The sequence below is a fragment of the Convolutriloba macropyga genome, unplaced genomic scaffold (genome assembly GCF_964194025.1).
Source record: "Convolutriloba macropyga unplaced genomic scaffold, txConMacr16.3 SCAFFOLD_1118, whole genome shotgun sequence".
NCBI classification, from domain to species: domain Eukaryota; kingdom Metazoa; phylum Xenacoelomorpha; order Acoela; family Convolutidae; genus Convolutriloba; species Convolutriloba macropyga.
Window position 1 is genome coordinate 42,619 of NW_027451200.1, and position 21,147 is coordinate 63,765.

A 21,147-nucleotide genomic window follows, 5' to 3' on the forward strand; every position below is an offset into this window, starting at 1 on the left:
TTTTTTATCAAATTTAACAACATTGGCACTCACAATTTTCTGCAAACATCTCAGAGTTTGGAATATAAGAAGTTTCTGTCCTTACCCTTAAAACCTCCATATTGTTTATAAAAAGCATAAAAGTTAAAGCGCGAGTGGCACAAACAATAACCTCCAAAAATTTCTTCATGAGAATTAATGAAATGATGAAATCCTCTATTACAACGTCTGTGAGTTCGAAAGTTGCCAGAATAATGGCAACTATTTTTTTCAAAAAAAAATACAGCAGGGTCGTGTTGTGTACAAACATATTCCTTCAGAAAAGAGTAATTAAAGGAGAAAATTTCAATTCTCATTGCTCAAAGTAATCTCTTAAGTGTTGCACTCAAATCAACTTCAATTACTTTTTAGAAAAACAATTCTTTATTTAGCAACAATTACACTCAAATCAGTTTCATTGTATTATTTTGCACTGTATTCAGGTTTTCGCATCCTTTAAAAATATCTCCAATTTTAAAATTAATGTTGATCGTTAAATATCAAGAGAGTGTTTACAAATTTTCCTTCCAAATTTATAAACAAGCAAAACTTTTTGTAAAAACAACAATAGTACCATTTATTTGGCAAATAATAAAAATAGCGTTTATGATACGTTTTTCTTTCGCTCCTATCAACTGAAATAACTACTCAACACAACCAACATTTTCAGGCATCACTTTTTGGTACAACAAATTGCCTTGTCAATCGTAATTTTAAGTGCCCAAAATGCCAATACAAGCTCTGCTGTAAGGTATACTCTGTGACTGGAATTAGTGACACATTTTTGATAAGATGTCGCGAATTTGGAGCATTTATCAGTGACTTTGACCTGATTTTTCGGACGGTCCAGACATTCGGCCCTCTTCGCATCTCGTAACGCGTCCACACAACATGACTCCTTTTCATCCTTTTCTGTGGTTGTCAACGCATCCAGCCTTTTCACCTCGCACTCACATATTTCCGCTGGAGTTTCATCTAAAACAATGAAATTTAAAATTTAATTTTTTTTTTTAAATTTTGAACTTGAGACAGCTTTCCTTGAGTTCTTTGTGACCCTTAAAAAATTACTCCAGGAGGTCGATTTCGAACAACAAAATTAAACGACAGAGTTTGCGCAAACGAGAGACTTATAGAAAGCAATTGCCACTCTGGTTGTTCTGCCTAAAAATCCAAAACCATTCCTTGAATCTATTTTCCGAACCTCCATTTTTTCTGCTTTTTATGTCTTTCTTTTCTTTCAATTGTTTTATTAGTGAAAGTTTTTGTTTCTTTTCTCTTAAGTTCAAGTCAGAAATAGCAGCTCACGCTCGCTAATATAGTTAGGTTGAATGCCAGAGTTTAAGCTAGTAGCTATTGACAAAGGTGCTAATAGCTTTGTCTCCCAGATCAATAGATTTTATCACTAGAACTAAAGGAAAAGCTCATATGCTTTCGTCTTACCGCCATTTGTGAGCTTAGTACAAAAATTAAATTGGTTTTATTAGAACCTTTTACTTGATGCAACTGTAGTGGACTCAGTTCAGTCACATTATACTTACTTTTTGAATATATCTCAGCTACCTTTTCACCCTAACGAAAAGACAGATTTAACAATAAATTTGTCTCCTCTATTTTCTCAGGTAATTTTTTTTCGAAATGTTGCCTGATGAATTAACGGAAAACTAACAAGCTACGATTATGCAAATTGTTGATAACAGACAAGGAGTTTTCATAATATTGAAAAACTTCAGGACAATAGAAGAAAAGTGAGATCTCAAATCCAAAACAAAAAAAGAATCATAGCAAGTCAGGTCCTGAATTATAATAAAATTATCATCTATGCGTCAAAATTTTTCATCAACACCAAACATCTAAAAAGCATATGACGCTGAATACGCAAAAGCAATAAAAAAAATACAAAAACTGTTCAATCCAATTTTCTTTTGCACAAACTAGTGGCGTAAATTCCATTTACACCATCAACAGCAGCATTGTATATCTTAAGACTGTACGCAATACAAAAAAACTTGTCAAAATTATTGAGAGACAAAATACAAATGCGTAAAATCCCAAATAGGCATAAATCAGACTTTTTGAAAAAAAAGTAGTTGCCTGAAAAAATCAATACAAAAGAAATCATTAACAACACTAATGCTAGAGCTTAAACATAAACAACAGATTGAGGAAAAAGCCGCCGTTGACTCGCTAGACGCTCATCGGGATTAAAACAGAAAAAGAAATAGATAGTAATTGACAGAACTTTCGAACAATTTCTCCTAGGTTTCGAAAACTGTTCTAACTTATTGCGCAGTTTAAGTTAGATTCTAAACCTATAGTTAATTCAGTTTTTTTATTGAAAGGCATTAAACTTAAGATAGCTATCGCTATAAAGAAATTTGATTACTTAATGCACTATTACTTAATGCTTTGTCTGTTCATTGTTCACTCATTTCTTTTGATTTAGATTATGCTCAAATCGTTTTCACCGTATTCCTTACCGTATTATATTTACCGTATTTATTAAATTACGTAACTCAATGCGTGAAAGAATTTAAAATCCATTCAGTTGATACTGAGTGAGGTATGTCAGAAGTTAAAGGTGAAAATCGTGAATTATGTAAAACGAAAAACGTGATCAAAAAGTAAAGCGAATTTTAAAAAAGGAGAGCGCTTAAATAATAGTCGTTGAGAGGCTGATGGCGTCTATTAAAAATATTAAAACAATTTTTTAATCCCACTAGTCGAAAAAGGACAACATGAACTTCACAGAATGGCAAGATCAGAAATTTTTCTAGAACACTCGAAAAATAAAATGGCATCTAGGCCATCATAATCGTAGCTGCAAATTCAACAAATTTGTTTCAAATAAAATCACCGTAAACGAAGGGCATTAAGAACTGTTATTGTTTTAACTGATTGACAAAAATGAGCCAAATAACTCTAAGTTCCACCAACTTTTTAATATATTGTAAGAGTAATTAAAACCAAGGGTATGAATTTGAACAACTATTTGAATTATTTTATGCCTCAGTAATAGCAGATCAGAAGCTTCAATATTAGACAAAAGTATATTCAGACAAAAGTAAAAGAAACACTCAAAAGTCGCAACTCGTAACAAATTAGCGAATAGTGTCAGAAGTATAAAAATGAACTAGCTATGAACTTAAAATGCTAATTAGGCTCATCTATTTCCTCATTAGCAACGGTTGAGACTTGTTTTCATTAAGATTAACTGATAAGACAACAAAATTTAAAACGCATGGGAACAAAGCAGGACACAATTACGCATAAACTGCGGGGTTTATTATGATTCACTTACACCTCTTTATCCACCGATCTGCCATTAACACGAGAACAAGCGAAAACGAAAGCACAGACATACGGCCAAACATCCGAGAATTCACTAATATTTTCTTGCAACAATTGCTTTCAGAGTCCTAAAAAGTACAAGGTCCTTGATTAGCGAAAAACACTGGTAACAGTAGTTAAAAGAGGCACTTTAAAATTAACACAATTCAAAACCGAAGGTTTGTTTAAACGCCAAAATCTCACTCCACTTTAAAGCAATTTGAAAAATTACTGCAAAACCGAATGGTACTTTCGCACTTTTTGCTACTGCAGCTTGACTGAAGCCATCACTCTAAACTGATTTCTCAACGAAATCAAAGTCGGAAATGTAAACCTATCTTAAGACCCTGAAATAGATTTAAAACAAACAGTGCAGCCATGCAATTGGAATCTTTGAATTGTAAAAATTATCCTTTTTTAACCAATGCTAAGAAAGCAGATGACAAAACAGAAAATATGTCAGTTGTAATAGCGAAGAAGAAACACAATATTGATGTGTGCTATTGGAATTCAAAGGGCACTAAATTTGTCAGAGTAGAGTGTAACTCTACGCCTGTAAGTAGTGGATAAAACAAGGAAATCAACCAGCAGCAAAGTTTGGCCTGTTCTCCAAACGCTAATCGCGCATGTCGATTCGGGCCAAATTTTACTGCTTGTTGATTTCCTTGTTTTATCCACTACTATACATTCTCTCAATATTCACTTCTTTTAGATTTTAAATCCATCATTTCTTGTCTCACTTGGTGCAAATCACTAGTACAGAGTTAAGCTGGTAATTTATCGTTATCAGACGGATAGTTTGGGTTCTATCCCCACTGACTCCAGTGGACGTCCCCAGACACTAATATAAAACAAATCAGTGAAACTGCTTTGCAGATGAGACCGTGTAACAAGCGCGAAAAAAACTTGAACAAAAAAGAAAAGTTGAACAAAAATTGAAAGAAGTATTAAATTAATAAAAATTTTCAAACATCCCCTAATCAATATTAATTCAATCTAAAACTAAAACTTTCTGTCTCACTTAGCGTAGTGGTTAAATCATCATTGACTGTACAATCATCAGTCTAGTTAAAATGCTTTAGAAAACGGAAGGTTTGGGGTTCCTTCCTCACTGACTCCAGTGAACGTCCCCCGACTCTGACGAAATAGTATAAAACTAAGTGAGATTAAAAAAACAAATTCACAGTTCTTAAAAAAGATGATCCCTGCTGTGAGACTTTATATGAGACACACTGTGATGGGTGTACAGTCAAAAAACACTGAGATCGGCGGAAACACAGTGATTAGTGTTTTCCAGTGTCTTCTTGAATATTGAACTTAAAAACATGCCCCCTGAATTGATTTCTAGTATGTCCATATCTATATCTATGGAGATAAATACATAGTCTGCATTTCCTATTTCTAAATCTATATAATGATATATGTTTATAAACATTACACATACTACATGTTAGATATCGATCAGGAGCAGAATAATGACATCCCAAATGTTCTATGTAACCTTTAACTTTAACCATATTTTTACATACATAACAAGAATACTCTAATTCTTTACAATTATTACAACATTCTTTCCAAGGTTTATTGTACACTTATAGCATTTGATTTTCATTTTTCGAAAAATTATTTTCTGATTATTTCCCTAAATAAATACATCCTGTCTCAATCAACTAATACTAATGTCATAAACTTCTGTGATGTCTAGAATCTATCCTTTGAATTAAAGAAGGGTTTATACAGGCATCAATCATACGATCTCAAACATAAGGAACTATTGGAGAAAATGTTTGAGTCTGATGAAGAACCTGCTTCACCAATGGCGGAGCATGGCGAAGCATCGGTGAAGCCGGTTCCCGGATGGACAAAGTCATATGATCAAGGATCTATAGCGAAGCATGAAGGATCTAAGGAAAGGTTGTATGACCAAAAAGAAGTTGATTATGTTTACAAACCTATGGCTAATACTAAGGATATTATTAAAACTAAAATTGAAACAAACTAAAACTAAACCTAAAGCCGAAGACAGCATCTACTCTAAAATTAAGTATGAGTGTAAAGAATGCCAAAAAGAATTTAGGAATAAAAAAGCTCTAACTACTAACTCTGTAGTAATAATCGTAAGTCTCTAGAAAACACAGAAGACCTCAATATAAACTCCAGTCAGAACATGAGAGAGTTTTATATTACAGATAAAGGTGGGAATTACATTGAAGATATAGATGAAGCAACTAATTACTCTTTAGAAAAAATTAAAAATTGATACCAGTTTTATAGAGTTAAGAGTTTTAAATATATGGTCACGGCTGAATGTGATTATAAGAAGAGAACTAAAGATGAAGTTAAAACTATTAAAAATATTCTTCATTAAAGACTATATTAATAATAATGCAATATATGAATATGGTGACTTCGTTTCACGGGTGACTAGATTTCGAGAAAGACTCATATGAAGGTTATGGTTATGATTTCGAGTTTCTTGGAATAAGAAGTATTCAGTTAAATTTTGAACCAACTAAAGCATCTATTGGTACCCATATAGATTTACCAGCTGATCTCAAAAACTCTAAATCAATATTAAATATACGAAGTTATAAATACAACTGCTTGCAACTAACTATCATCGCATGGTTACATCCAGTCATGCGTAATGATGCATCTCGAGAAAGTAAATATGTAGATAAACTAATTGATCCAAGACAACAACATGAAGATGACTTCGGCTATATATTAAGAATACAGAAATTATACAATATTAATGTTTGGTTATACACCCCCTGTGGTAGAGGTAAAGTAGAATTGTTTAAACAAGTGGATGATTTTAATAAAGATAGAAAAGATGTAAGAATACTTGTTTGGAGTAATGGACAAATAGAACACTGTGCCCGAATAAAAAATATAGAAACCCTGTTAGTTCGCCCAAATAAAAATAACATTAAATATTATTATTGCGATAGGTGTACCTAATTGCTTAACTCACAAATAAAATATGATAAACGCGAATGCAACAACTCATTCAAACCAGAGATTGTTGGTCCTAAGAAAAAACATATTACTTTTATAAATGAACGCAAATGTCAGAATATAAAAAATACTTTAACTGCCGATATAGAATGTTGCATTTTTGAACTCTCAACTAATGGTTATGGCGAAGCATGGTCGGAGACCCATAAATATGTAAAAGCTGAACATATTCCAATTGCTGTGGGTTACACCTGGCAAAGTAACTTCAAGCACTACTTCGGTCTAGGCTGCATCAAAAGATTTGGTAGAGATCTATTAGAAATAGAAACAGAGAATAACTTCAAAAATAATGAAAAGATGATATTCACAGAAGAAGATAAGTTTTATCATGAAACTAATAACACTTGTTATATCTGCAGCAGTATATGTGTTAATAAAGTAAGAGAGCCTTGTCATGAAACTGGTAAATATAGAGGACCAGCATGTAAAATATGTAATCTAAGATACAAAAAACAAAACTGCATTCCAGCAATATTCCATAATCGCTCTGGCTATCACTTCAACCTACTATACGGTGAACTCCTCAAACAGAATGATGATAAAAGAAAAGTAGATAACATACCACTAGTTGCTGGTAAGTCTAAGATGTTTAGCATTGGTCGTCTCAAATTCTTAGATAGTTATAACTTCTTAGCTATGCCTCTAGATCAAATGGCAAAGATATACCGCTGTAAAACTAAAACATTACATCCATGTGAATACTTTGGTTTAGATCAACGTACTTGCAGCCCTGCTGATGAGTTGGCACCACGACGAAGTCGTATGGTAGTGGAACTACCAGTGGTAGCAAAGCTACCTATGACAATTTTATACGTAATCTAAAAATAGAAGACTTCAAATCCTCACTACCTAATAAATTACCAACACAAGAAGAAGTAGATAACTTCAACAATGAAAACAGTCATAAAACTGGTAGAGATCTAACTATAGAGTATTTACAGAATGATGTCGAAATATTAGATTACTGCATGGATGAATATGTCAAATTAACTTTGAAAGAATTCAAGCTCAACCCACTACACTATGTAAGTCTCCCAGGTTATAGTTTTGATTGTTGGTTAATGTTAAGCGGTGTTACATTAGATACATTGCAAGATAAACGAATGCTAGATGATTTAGCAAGAGAGAGATGATTTAGGAGCAAAGAGAGGTGGTATGTGTGGAATAATGGGTGATAGATATTTAAATAACAGTGATGGTAAGTCCATATGGTACATAGACATATATGTTTATGCAATGATGCAAAAATTAACTAATAAGGACTTCCAATTTACTGCTACTACTCTAGATCCACGAAGCGGGTTCCTCGATGCAATATTGATTACTCCAGATGATAGTGATCATGGTTACTATATAGTTTGTGATATTGATTATACTAATGAATGTAAAGAGAGAACAGAACAGTTAGCACTAATGCCCGATAGGAGAAAGATAAATGATAATGAATTAGGTTACAGAGAAAGAGATGGAGGCAAGGCAAGATCAGAGAAATTAATCTTAGACCAAAACAACAAAACAGAACAAATTAATCATTATAGGATGTTAAAGTTCTATGTTAAGATGGGAGTAAAGTAACAAAAATACATATAGTAATTAAATTTAAACAAGATTATATATGGAGAGATTATATACAAAACAATACAAACAAAAGAGCAACGCTAAAACTGAAGCAGAAAAGGATGTAAGGAAATTAATGAATAACTCCCTATATGGAAGAATGTCAATGAATCCTCTACACTTCTTTCAAAGAAAGTTCTTGCATGATGAAGAAAAGATGAGTAAAAGTGTAAGTAAACCAACATTCAAGAATATAACTATTTATAGAGATTATAGCCAAACAGAATAAATAAAGAAAAAAAAGAATATAGCTCATCTGTATATGTAGGAATAACAATACTCGAACTTAGAAAAATACATATGTTTGATTTAATCTATAATATTCTTCGACCATCCCTCAAAGATCTAACACTTCACTATATGGATACAGACAGTTTCGTATTAGGTTATAGTGGTGGTAAAGTTAGTGATGAGCATATGGACTTAAGTAATCTAGACATACCTATAAAAACTAATAAAAAGGCCCCGGAAAGTTTATGCACGAGCTGGGGAGTAGGATTTTTGAGGAATTTATAGCATTGTACCCCAAAACACATAGCTCCAAAATTTATCCTAAGAACACTAAAGAAAAAGGAATAAAGAAGCATAAAAATGCTAGGCACATAGATTATTATAATGCATTAATGAATAATACACAGAGAACAGTAGATGAAAGCAGAATACAAAAAGTTTGAGATAGCATGACACCAACAAAAACAAGTAAGATTAGTTTAAATATATTTGATGATAAAAGATTTTATGTAAACAGTATAAAAAGTTATCCACATGATAAGGAACCATATTTATTTAAAAGGGATTTTATGAATAGGCTCCGGGAAGCGGCTTCACCGATTAAGAAACTATAGAAGGATAAGGATAAGGATAAGGATAAAGATAAGGATAAGGATAAGGATAAGGATAAGGATAAGGATAAGGATAAGGATAAGGAAAAGGATAAGGATAAGGATAAGGATAAGGATAAGGATAAGGATAAGGATAAGGATAAGGATAAGGATAAGGATAAGGATAAGGATAAGGATAAGGATAAGGATAAGGATAAGGATAAGGATAAGGATAAGGATAAGGATAAGGATAAGGATAAGGATAAGGAAAAGGATAAGGATAAGGATAAGGATAAGGATAAGGATAAGGATAAGGATAAGGATAAGGATAAGGATAAGGATAAGGATAAGGATAAGGATAAGGATAAGGATAAGGATAAGGATAAGGATAAGGATAAGGATAAGGATAAGGATAAGGATAAGGATAAGGATAAGGATAAGAATGAGGATAAGGATAAGGATAAGGATTAGGATAAAGATTAGGATAAGGATAAGGATAAGGATAAGGATAAGGATAAGGATAAGGATAAGGATAAGGATAAGGATAAGGATAAGGATAAGGATAAGGATAAGGATAAGGATAAGGATAAGGATAAGGATAAGGATAAGGATAAAGATAAGGATAAGGATAAGGATAAGGATAAGGATAAGGATAAGGATAAGGATAAGGATAAGGATAAGAATGAGGATAAGGATTAGGATAAGGATTAGGATAAGGATAAGGCGGATAGGCGCAGCTCTTTTAATTTAATGAGTTATTATAATTATATATCTAATTCATACTTAATATAATATTTTTATATAAAAAAATGACTAAGCTAGATGAACTTATAGAATTAAACTATCTAGAAAAACAAAACAGAAAGAATAGATTAGAAGATAAATTAAAACAACAAGAATTTTATTGTGAAATAGAAGATTTATTTGATCCTTTAACTAAATTACTAAATGCAAACAATGAACACAATCTAGCATTAAGTGAACAAACATTAAGAGCAATAGATTGCCAAAATCAAGAGTTAGATAAACAAACTAGGATTAATACCTCAATTATAGTTAAAGTTCGGAAATTTAGATATAGCTGAATTTGAAATGAATGGTGTTAAACTAATTCATCAAGAAAATGCATTTATAGTTAAGTATAAAATATATGAACTTTCAGATGAATTAAAAACTTTCTTACTAACCCAGATATAAAATATGGCGAAATTGAGGAAGATGAAAACAAAATTAAAAGGTTTTCACTAGATATTAGATATGTTTTAGTACAAAGGTATACAAAAGTGCTAGATATAGAGCAATAAAACTTATAATAGGGGTAAAAGGTGATGTATATGGTATGGGATTAAATAGCAACCCAACAAAGTTATTAAATTTTAACCAACAAAGTTGCGACCACTACGTGGACCCAAATAGTTCAATAGAAAGATTAGGATTATTAATACTAGAAACAAAAGCTGGTCATGATGGATTATATAATAAAATGCTAGATATATCTAAGCAACTATTATCGATGAATATTATTAATCAAGAGCAACTAGTTAATTTTGTTTTTAACTGTAGTAAATAATTATTGATGGAAAAACAACATCAATTATTAGCTAAAGAAGTATTCAGTCCTCAAATAACATAATAATAAGGATATTTGTTATAAACAAAGAGGAGATACTAAAAGTAATAGATCAAAACTTATAAGAAGAATGTTGGCTAGTATTGGAGAACCCACTTCGCAGATTATATCAATGTCAACCTCAAGTGAAGATGAAAAATGTCGACTTGATACTAGTGGTTATGAACAGGGGTGGTAGAAGAAGAAGAAGAGGAAGAAACTGATTAGGAGACTGATAAACAAACAGATGCTAGTGGTCTCAGCAAGGGCCTCCGGCCTTGGTTTCCCAAAGCCGACCCCAACAACTTAAAAGAAAGATTAGAACTACTTATGCTAGAAACAAAGGCTGGGCATGATGGTTTACATGATGAAATGTTAAATATATCTAAACAACTATTGTCTATGAATATTATTAATAGAGAACAACTGGACAGTTTTATTTATGATTATGGTAAATAAATAAGGGTGGAAAATCAGCAACTACAAGCTAGAGAAGTATTCACTCCTCACTTAAAAAAAACTTAGAAGAGAAAAATATTACCATTATATAAAGATGAAAGATGGTCAGCTGATTTAATTGATAAGTCATCCTTAATTAATTACAATAATATTTATAAGTTTATATTAACAGTTATAGATGTATTCACAAAATATGCATGGGCTATTCCCTTGAAGAATAAATCTGGTTTATCTATAACTAATGGTTTTAAAATAGTATTAGGTGAACATCCACAAGGTGGCTCTGTAAGTCCACAAGGTGGCTCTGAAAGTTGAAAATCAGAAAAGTTATGGGTAGATAGTTAAATCTTTACTTAAAAAATATGAAACAAAACTATATTCTACTTATAGTGATTTTAAGGCTGTATTTATTGAGAGATTTAAAAGAACAATAGTACACATAATAATTAAACCTATGTTCATCAATTGTGATGGTAATTGGGTAAATATATTAAATGATGCTGTTGTAACATAAAACAATAACATTCACTCTACTATTAATATGACACCTGTTGATGCTTCTAATAATCCTGATAAAGTTAGATACTATATCATTGAAACTGCTTCGCAGATTAAATCTACCAAAGCAACACCAAAACTTAAAGTTGGTGATTATGTTAGAAATGCAGATAAACGTAATATCTTCTCTAAGGGATACACTTCTATTTGGAACAGAGAACTATTTAAAGTTAATGAAGTTTTGAAAACACAACCATGAACATATAAAATAGACGATATTAATGGTGAGATAATAGAAGGTAAATATTACGAACAGGTTTATTAAAATCTGAGTTTGACTTTGAATCTAATAGTAAAGTTATGGAAACATTAGGTATAGACCCCCGGTCATTAGCCAGCAAGCTGGATCAATTTTTATTGCAAACAAATACAAAGGTGACAAGAAATAGGTTCAATCAGGCTAAACATCAATCAACATCAACATCAACATCAACAAACAACTTAACACTAAGTAAGGCTTGTGGATTGTTCCTAGAAGATATTGATAATATTGATATGAAGGATAACTATAAAATTACAAATGTACATCCTCCATTAGATGGAAAAGATGTTGTTAATGAAGAGTATTGTGATAATAACTTATTATCTTCTGTTAATAAAATAGATATTTCATGTAGAAACATAACTGAACTAAGAAAAGTTGAATTTGATAAATTCACTACTAAAACATTACAACTAAATGAAACGCAAGTTAATGATGAACTAATTAATAAGCTAATTGAATCAGCAAATGAAGTAACAAATACGTTAAGTTTTGCAATAAAATTGCTGCTGATACTATCTCTAAATATAATCAATTAAAACAAGAATTTGATAATAATAAGTTTAATCAGAATATCACTAACATACAACTGGATGATATCTTTACTACGGGTCTAAAAGAATTTAAGGAAATGATTGAAAAAGACTAATTCTGCCGTTGATGAAGCACCTATAAAGAATAAAAGGACAATAGTACAATATAAAATAGCTATACTATTACAAAGTAAGTTACTTCATAATAAAGAGCAAGAAAAACTAGAGAAGCATTATGGTTTTAAACAAGAAGATATAATGAAAGATATTGAGAGTTATTTTATGAAAATAAGTAAAGCTATGACGGAGTCCATGACCAATCCAACAGCACCGAATGAGAGATTACTATATCCAGATCTGTCTTCGGTATCGGAAAGATTGATAAATGAAAATATTCAAGCTAAAAATGATTTTAAAAACAACATTAACATTATAGAAGATATTAGAAATTATCATGAAACTGAAACTAATAACTATAATAAGAAGTTAAATAGATATAAAAAATTATATTAACGTAGCTGAGATAACAGAAATAGTATTATCATCAATAGCAACAACGGCAACAAAAACATCATTTGCTTTAACAGGTATACGATTACCTTATTCTATACCAACAGCTTTTGCTACAGCAACTGTTTGTGGTTCATTATCAAAAATAATTAATACTGAATTAAGAAAAAAAATTATGAAGTGTTCACAAATATATATTTTAAGTAAACAGTTTAGCGACAAGTTTAATAAACTATATACTAAATCAATGATTGATAGTAAAATAGATAATGATGAACATAATGAATTAGTCAAGGTATATGAAGAATATAAGAAGAAAAAGAAAAATAAGCTGAGTATTTTTTTAAACTAAAGTTAATAGTGTTTAGTAATAATAGCAAGTTTAGTAATAATAATAATACTATTAATATTTATCGATAATCATAAACCTAATAATCATAAATATAATATAATCATAATCGTAAACATAATCATAATTATAATAATATCATAATCATAATCAAACAATTATCTCTTCTTTGTACCTAAGCATAAACCTCTTCCTTTTTGTACTACATTTATACCTTCAACAGTAGTTGCAAATTTAATCAAATCAGGTGTGGCTGATAAAGCAGCTCTAAGGTTTCTACTTGCAGCCGCACTTCCTATTTTATTTTCTATTTCTAATGCTCTCACTGGATTATTAGCAACTTTTTTTCCAAAGTTAACTGTAGCTTTACCAACACTTTTAAAAAATTCTTTCAATGCCTCTGCTTCTATTGTTGCATCAGATACTGTCATTGATTTATTCCTTCTACATGTAACACAATTACTTTTTAACATCTTAGTTCCTCTAGCTGAGATAAACCCGTGAATATTATTAGTACCACTATAATGTCTGCCACCAACACAAAATGAATTAATTTTAAACTTGTTTAAAAGACTCATTTCTATATATAAAAATTAATGGAAGTTAGAAAGTATAATCCTCTTGTTGTTATTAAGCCTAAGCCTAAGGCTAAACCATTACCTAGGGCTAAGATAAATCCTTAGCCTAAAACTGAACTTGAAGCTAAGAGATTGACTTTAGATAATAAAAAGAAACTGGATAATATTTATGCGAAGGGGTTGATAAGACTAGTTGGAAATAGTTTGATTATCACTGATTTAGTCCTTGATTTTGTCATTGATTTAGCCATTGATGTAATCATTGATTAAGTCATTAACTATAGTTATAATTACGATATAATATCAACGATCTTATTACCATCACTATTAACACTAATAACCTTTCTAGTTAATACTAATGCATGACATATATTATCTGCAACTGCAGCACTAAATTTACATTTAAGTTGTATTGGTTGTAGTCCTATATGATCACTTTGATATCTAGTATCAAATACATGTATTCTATAATTACTTTTGAATGTTCTATGGTTTATATATGGTTTTATATTATGTGGTAGCCCCTTATAATCTTTATTAAGGCTAACAATCTCTTTAAAAGGCTCATTCTAATTATTAGCACTATAATTAATATTCATTCTATCCTCAGGATAAAACTCGCTACAATCTTACAATAACATTCAGTAACATTATTATATGAAATGTACTTGCATCATGAGGTCGTTCATTAACATTATTATTTTCGAAACCAACTATTATATATTGTGGTCTTTCCATCCCACTTTCCATACCTAGATCAAACAAGAAGTTGTTAGCATTGGATACATTCTTATAAAATGTCTTTCTTTCAAAATAGCTAAAATGTACATTATTCTTTTTACCTAAACCCTTTTGTACAACGATTCTATTGCCATTGCTAGGATCAATGCTAGGCAAACACCAAGATATATCTCTAACATCTATATTACCATCAATAGCAACTGCACCAGGATTAGCATTAACTCCATATAGAGCTCTATCATTATTATTCCTTTTTACTATAAGTTTAAATCCTAAACTATATATAATCTCTTCTAAATCATTTACAAAAACCAAATTGATCACTCATCTTAATCATCATATACATATGACCTGGTTCTGCAACAATATGGTCACTTTTAAGTTGACTATCTCTATGGCGTTGATTTTTAACAAAACCACTCTCATATTCATCACCAATACTAGTTAATAACTTGTACATCAATAGATTAGGATGACAATGATCTATATATTCAATAGTCCTACCACCACTAGTTTCAATCTTAATTGAACTAAACAATGCCATCATACCATAATTGACTAATCTGATATTAGCATCATTAGCAAAATCACCACCAGCATCATCTGATACAACAAACTCTATCTCTAGATATGAATCATGCAAATTTAAATGATTCTCTTCTCTATTGAGTAAGATATTAATGTTAGTATTGATTGTATTCATTGTTGCTAGATTATTTGGTTTATATTTTTTAATCTTACTTTTGTGAATAACATTATTATAGCCATAAGTTGTATCCAAAATAGAATCCATTTTTATTAGATAAAAAATGACTGACAACTTAATTCTATATGAACTACAAAAGATACATGAAACTCTAACTAAAACTAAAGAAGAGCCTACACCTAACTTTAGAATGATAAAGCCAACAGAAAAGTTTAACTTCAATGAACTTATACTTAACTCATCAAAATTAGGTTTAATTAGAATATCTGTTTATAATTCGGTGTTTAATGTTAATAGAAGGAACAATAAGTTTTTGTATTCTAATTCCAATATTAACAAAGTCATTACACCAGGAGCATATGAGTTAACTGAAATAGCAGAAATAATAAAAGAAGAAACTGATGGTAATGTTATAATAGAACCTGATAAGAATACAATGAATAGTTTAATGGAAATAAAGCAGGGGACAATAGGCTTTGATGAAGAGAACTCAGTAGCACCATTACTAGGATTTATTAAAAAAGTATATAAACAAGGTAAATATACATCTCAGAAAATTGTTGATATAATGGGTTTCAATACTATTAACATTCATTGCAATATTATATCTGGAGCTAAAGATAATGGTAAAGATAGAGACATACTATATAATTTTAATCTAACTGAACCACCAGGCTATTTGATAAATATTATACCAACTAATATCTTATATCAAAATATAACTAAAGATAGAATAATATATATAGAGCTTCATATCAAAGATGAGTATGGAAGACCTATAGACTTTAATGGCGATGTATTAAGTTTTACTTTACATTTGTGTTAACAGTTGGACCTAGATCTAGACTAAGCCTTTGACCTAGACCTAGACCTAGACCTAGACTTAGACTTAGACCTAGACTTAGACTTAGACTTAGATCAAGACTTAGACTTAGACTTAGACTTAGACTTAGATCAAGACTTAGACCAAGACTAAACAGTTCCTATTTCCTAATAATCATAACATATTTGAACTAATATTTCCCCTTAAAAAAATAGTGAAAATGTTTTGTATTAAATGCGATGAATATAAAAATAAGTCCTGGAGTCATTGGTGTCAAGGTAAACCATGTCAATGTTTTGTATGCAGGGTTGTAACATATAGAGATAAACATGATCATTTACTAGAACATTATAATAATCCTAATCAATATCTAACATGTAGAAAATGTAAATTGTATAAACATATTTCTAAATATAGATTTAAACAATTCTATTATAGACTATGTGACAAAGAAAGATTTAGGAGAAGGAAACCAAGTGAAGCATGGAAATCAAGTGAAGCATGGGAACCAAGTGAAACATCAAATTGTATAATAATAATTAATTTATAATACTCTCCGATCCCAATTAGTTCTTAGTTTACCATTAATATTTTTATTTTTAGTTATATCAATGACAATATAATTATAAGCCTCTTTCCCTACCTTATTACATATATTAGCAAAATCATTATAACTAAGTTCAATATTATTAAAGAAATCTTGATATATAGATATGGGGACTTTAACTCTCTGTTCAAATAAAATAAATAAATTACAGTTGTCTCTAACACTCTGCATATCCAGAGAGAACAGGTTTTGATTAAGATATATCATATTGCAATTATTATTTCTACCTCTACCAAAGTATTCATTAATCAATGGTTCTTTGGCTCAAACATCATCGAATATTATTAGTTTCTTTAAGTCTTTGGGTAGTTTATCAGGAGATGGTAAATCTATTATATCTTTAATAAATTCTATAATTGAGTTATGAGTCTTCGACCATGCTTTGCCATCGTTTATTCTTTCTAATCCTTTGTATTGATCAACAGTAGGTCCAATGATGATCTTACCACATTCACTAGGACCAGATATTATACATCTAAAGTTATCTGGGAATGCGGCTTCAGTAATTATATTATCATCATTTAGCCATGATTGTAGGTCTTCATTTATTAGTATAGAGATATTGTTAGTAGGACTATTGTTATTAGGATTACCCCTTTGATGTTTTTCACTAAATAAATATACAAAAATTATCATCTGCGAAGCAGGTTCCCTGATTACCATTATCATTAACATTATCATTGTCCTTGTCCTTATCATTAACATTATCATTAACGTTATCATTATCCGTAACATTAACATTATCGTTATCATTATCATTATCAATATCATTATCATTATTACTATCATTAACATTATCATGATCTTTAACATTAACATTATCATTATCCTTATTATTAACAGTATCGTTTACACTATCATTATCTTTAACTTTATCATTATTATCTGCGAACGAGCTCTGCTCGTGGCTAGCCAAGCAGGTTCCCTGATTATCATTATCATTAACATTATCTTTATCATTATCAGTAACATTATCATTATCAAAAACATTATCATCACAACCTAAACAAAAACACTCATTACATGTTCCCGGATATTTACATTGATTAACTAGAATATTTAAAGCACTTTTAATTCTAAATCCTTTATCAATAAGATAGATCATGTATAAACAATAAGCCCCACAATAAGAGTCATCATTTTGTTGTATTCTTTCATTAGAGCCTAGATCAACATATTCTTCTAAAAAAAATGGAGGGATCTCAACACCAAAACTATCAAAGTAATACACAGGAGCACCACCTCTTTTTTTAACTAAAACCCAATGTGTACCATCAGTTGGATGTAGATTTACGATTTACAATAATGTTGAAATTATTGTCATTAATATTATCTGGAGTCTCATCTCTCATTACTGTTTCAATTGGTGTTAGACTTATATCTTTACCTATATCTTTTATTCTGATATCACTCATAGCACTATTATCAAAATTAAATTTATTATTGAATCCCTCAAAATTTAGGATAAGCGTCTTTATATAATAATTTTAATAAGTCTAAGTCTAAGTCTAAATCAAGTCTATATTTTGTATATAATAATGGAGACGGGTAGTGTAATTTTTATTTTATTTGTAATAATTATATTTTGTTTTATAATATATGATTCAATACCAATCAAAATATACAAAACTAGAAGAAAGCTTTGGTGGATTTATAAATAGGAGTCTAGTTAGACTTGAATATGAAAAGTCACCATTCCATATTATTGATTATGGTGGAACTGGTACAGGGAAAACATATTTTATTAGGCAATACTTAAAGTTATACTCAGTCCAAAACCAAGACCAAAACCAAAACCGGGACCAAAACCAAAACCAAGACCAAAACCAAAACCAAGACCAAGCAAAAAATATAGTTATCGTGTGAAAAGATGACAGAGACCGGATAGATCCTGAGTCTAATAAGTTTTATAATGGGTTTAATAAATGTGATATAAATATGATCACAAAAAATAATATGCATAAATTTCAAAATTGTGTAATAGTACTTGATGATATGGGTGATAGGTTAAATAAGGATATAGCTTATTATTTAACTGAAGGTAGACAATATAATATTCAAATGATTGTAATGTGTCATAAACCCGCTCAAACAATTAATACAGCAAGAATGAGTTGTGATGCTATTTATTTTACAACTTATAATGGACCTGATCTATTTAAAAACTTTAATGAGATATATAAATGTGAACATGATTATAGTAAAAAATAATTAGTGATTTAAATAGTAACCATTATAATCGTACAGATGGAATGTCAAATGAACTTCGTTATGTTATAATTAAATATAATGAGAAGGAAAATACTTTATTATTAATTGTAATAGAACAATGATATATGATTCAATAGAAGGTTTCCTTGATTTAAAAGCTCTTAGTTTAAAAAATGAATTAGAAAGGGAAGATATAAATAAACTTATAGCATATATGAAACCACTCATGATAAATGCAACAGATAGAAATACCATTAATCATGATAATTATCAGTTTTATTTTAATCAACTTCTCACTTTAAATAATATTAACATTCAGAATGATGTTTTAACAAAAGAGATGTTTAAAGCAAAAAGTTTAAAACAATTATCAAATATTGGTGGAATTATATGTTGGGGTTTATTTATAACTAGTTATATTTATCCTGATTCAATAAAAAAATGTTGGAGCTCTGGCAATGAGTGCATGCAATATGTTGAATAGAGCAAACACTTTGATTAACAATGGATATAGAGAAGATCTGCCAAGCAGGTTCCCTGATATGAGAAATGATTATACTGATCTACGAAGTAGCTTTGCTAATATGCAAAGTGATTATACCGATAGTGAAACATGGGAAAAGTTCTATCTAAAAAATAGTTTAGTTAATGGGGCACGTAAATTTGTTACACCCTTAGAAAAACTACAAGAAGAATATATAAGTGGAGAGATGGGAATTTTGAATAGAAAGGGAAGAAAATTTTTAACCAGACTATATGGAAATAATGAGGAATTTAGAGAAGAGATTATAAATTTTGTTAGAGATAAAAAAGAATTAGACCTTGAATTGATTTTAGATAAGAGATGTAAAACTAATACACTCAATACGTTAGGAAATAAATATTTAGGACAGTGTATCACATCTAAAGATAAAACTAAAGATTTAATTGAAGTCGTGGCTAAATTTTATCTGCAAACGGACGAAGTCCGTGGCAAGCCAAGCAGTTTGGTAAACCACGAACAAAGTTCGTTGGAGAATGGCAAGCCTTGTTACACCAACCCGGAGCAAAGCTCGTTGGAGAACCACGAACAAAGTTCGTTCACTGATCTGCGAAATGGTTAGGTAAATATTGTAGTTTACCCTATTATAAATGCTTTTAAAATGTTTAGAGTGTAACTATAAATATGGAAACATTGCTTGTTTAAAATATCATTATGAATCATGTCATAAAGATAAAACTGATAAATGTATGTGTGGTAATATAATACTAAGTGGTATTTGTGCTAAAAATTTTTCTAAAGATGCAACGGACAAAATTACTACTTTGGTGTTTTTAACTGATTTCAACTTTAGAATCTAACAGTTCTATGAAATATGAGATTCAATTCCAATTCATGATTTTATTTGTTGCATATTTACAAATTAACTTTGCGGAAAAGTGGAATTTTCTGAAGATTCAATTTGTAACCAGACTAGATGGTTTGACAGAAGTCAGCACATCGGTCGCTTAAGCATCTGATCAGAAATCAAAGTGTCGAAAGTTTTCTGTTTGGAAGAAAAAGGTGGAGAAGGTAGAATCCATTTGAGGAAGATTTTCTTTAAAAGGCAAACCGTAAAAAATTTTCTCTGCGAGTGCGGGGGCAAAAGTTGGAAAATGGCCTCATCAGAAAGAAAAAAAGGAAAAAAATTTCCTAAGAAAACAATGAGGAAACAACCTGAGAATTTTTTTGCAACAAGTAAATTAAAATTATAACCATACGGTTAAATATACGGAATGCTTTCTTCCTAAAAATAAAAATAACTTTCAAAAGCTCCTACGTTACTATTCATATCGGGAAAAAACATCATTCAAGATTTTTTTCTTTCTGTCCAATTAGTTTTCCTTTGATATTGTTGATTTGACTAGGCTTCCATTTTACGGTAAAGTTATCATTTTCCATTCTACCTCATTTAAGTATGTATTAATAAAATGAATGAACTATACTTACAATTACGATCATTCCAATCGCAATCGGTTACTCTTTTTCTGCTCGAACCAAATAGAGCTTTTTCTGACTTCTCGTCGTGCATTGTCATAGTTGAATCACTGCTCACTTTTCCTGATTGAGCTCCTAAAAAGTTTTTAAATTGAATAACTTTTTAATTAATTAGTTATATATCAACACACACACACACACACACACACACACACACACACACACACACACACACACACACACCGTGACGTCCCCAACCATTGCGATTCGTGTTCCACGTGGAAAATTATTGAGTCTGCTAGCCAAAAAAAGCTGTTGATGTCCAAGTCAGATTTAAAAAAGAAAGGATAGCTTTTTGAACATAATAATGATGAAATGTAGAAAATTGGCTAACGCAATGCGTGAAAGGACACAAAATGTTGCAACAATCATTAAAAAAG

General features: G+C 30.4%; 1 protein-coding gene across 1 annotated transcript; it reads right to left on the bottom strand.

Moving 5' to 3' along the window:
• Positions 1-367: 367 nt before the first annotated feature.
• Positions 368-20,838, bottom strand: LOC142356487 (uncharacterized). Its single transcript, XM_075408381.1, has 2 exons — positions 20,720-20,838; positions 368-993 (listed from the first exon to the last, which is right to left on the bottom strand). The coding sequence occupies exons 1-2, from the start codon at positions 20,805-20,807 to the stop codon at positions 692-694; spliced, it is 390 nt and encodes a 129-aa protein (XP_075264496.1). The 5' UTR covers positions 20,808-20,838; the 3' UTR covers positions 368-691.
• Between the last annotated feature and the right edge of the window lie 309 nt (positions 20,839-21,147).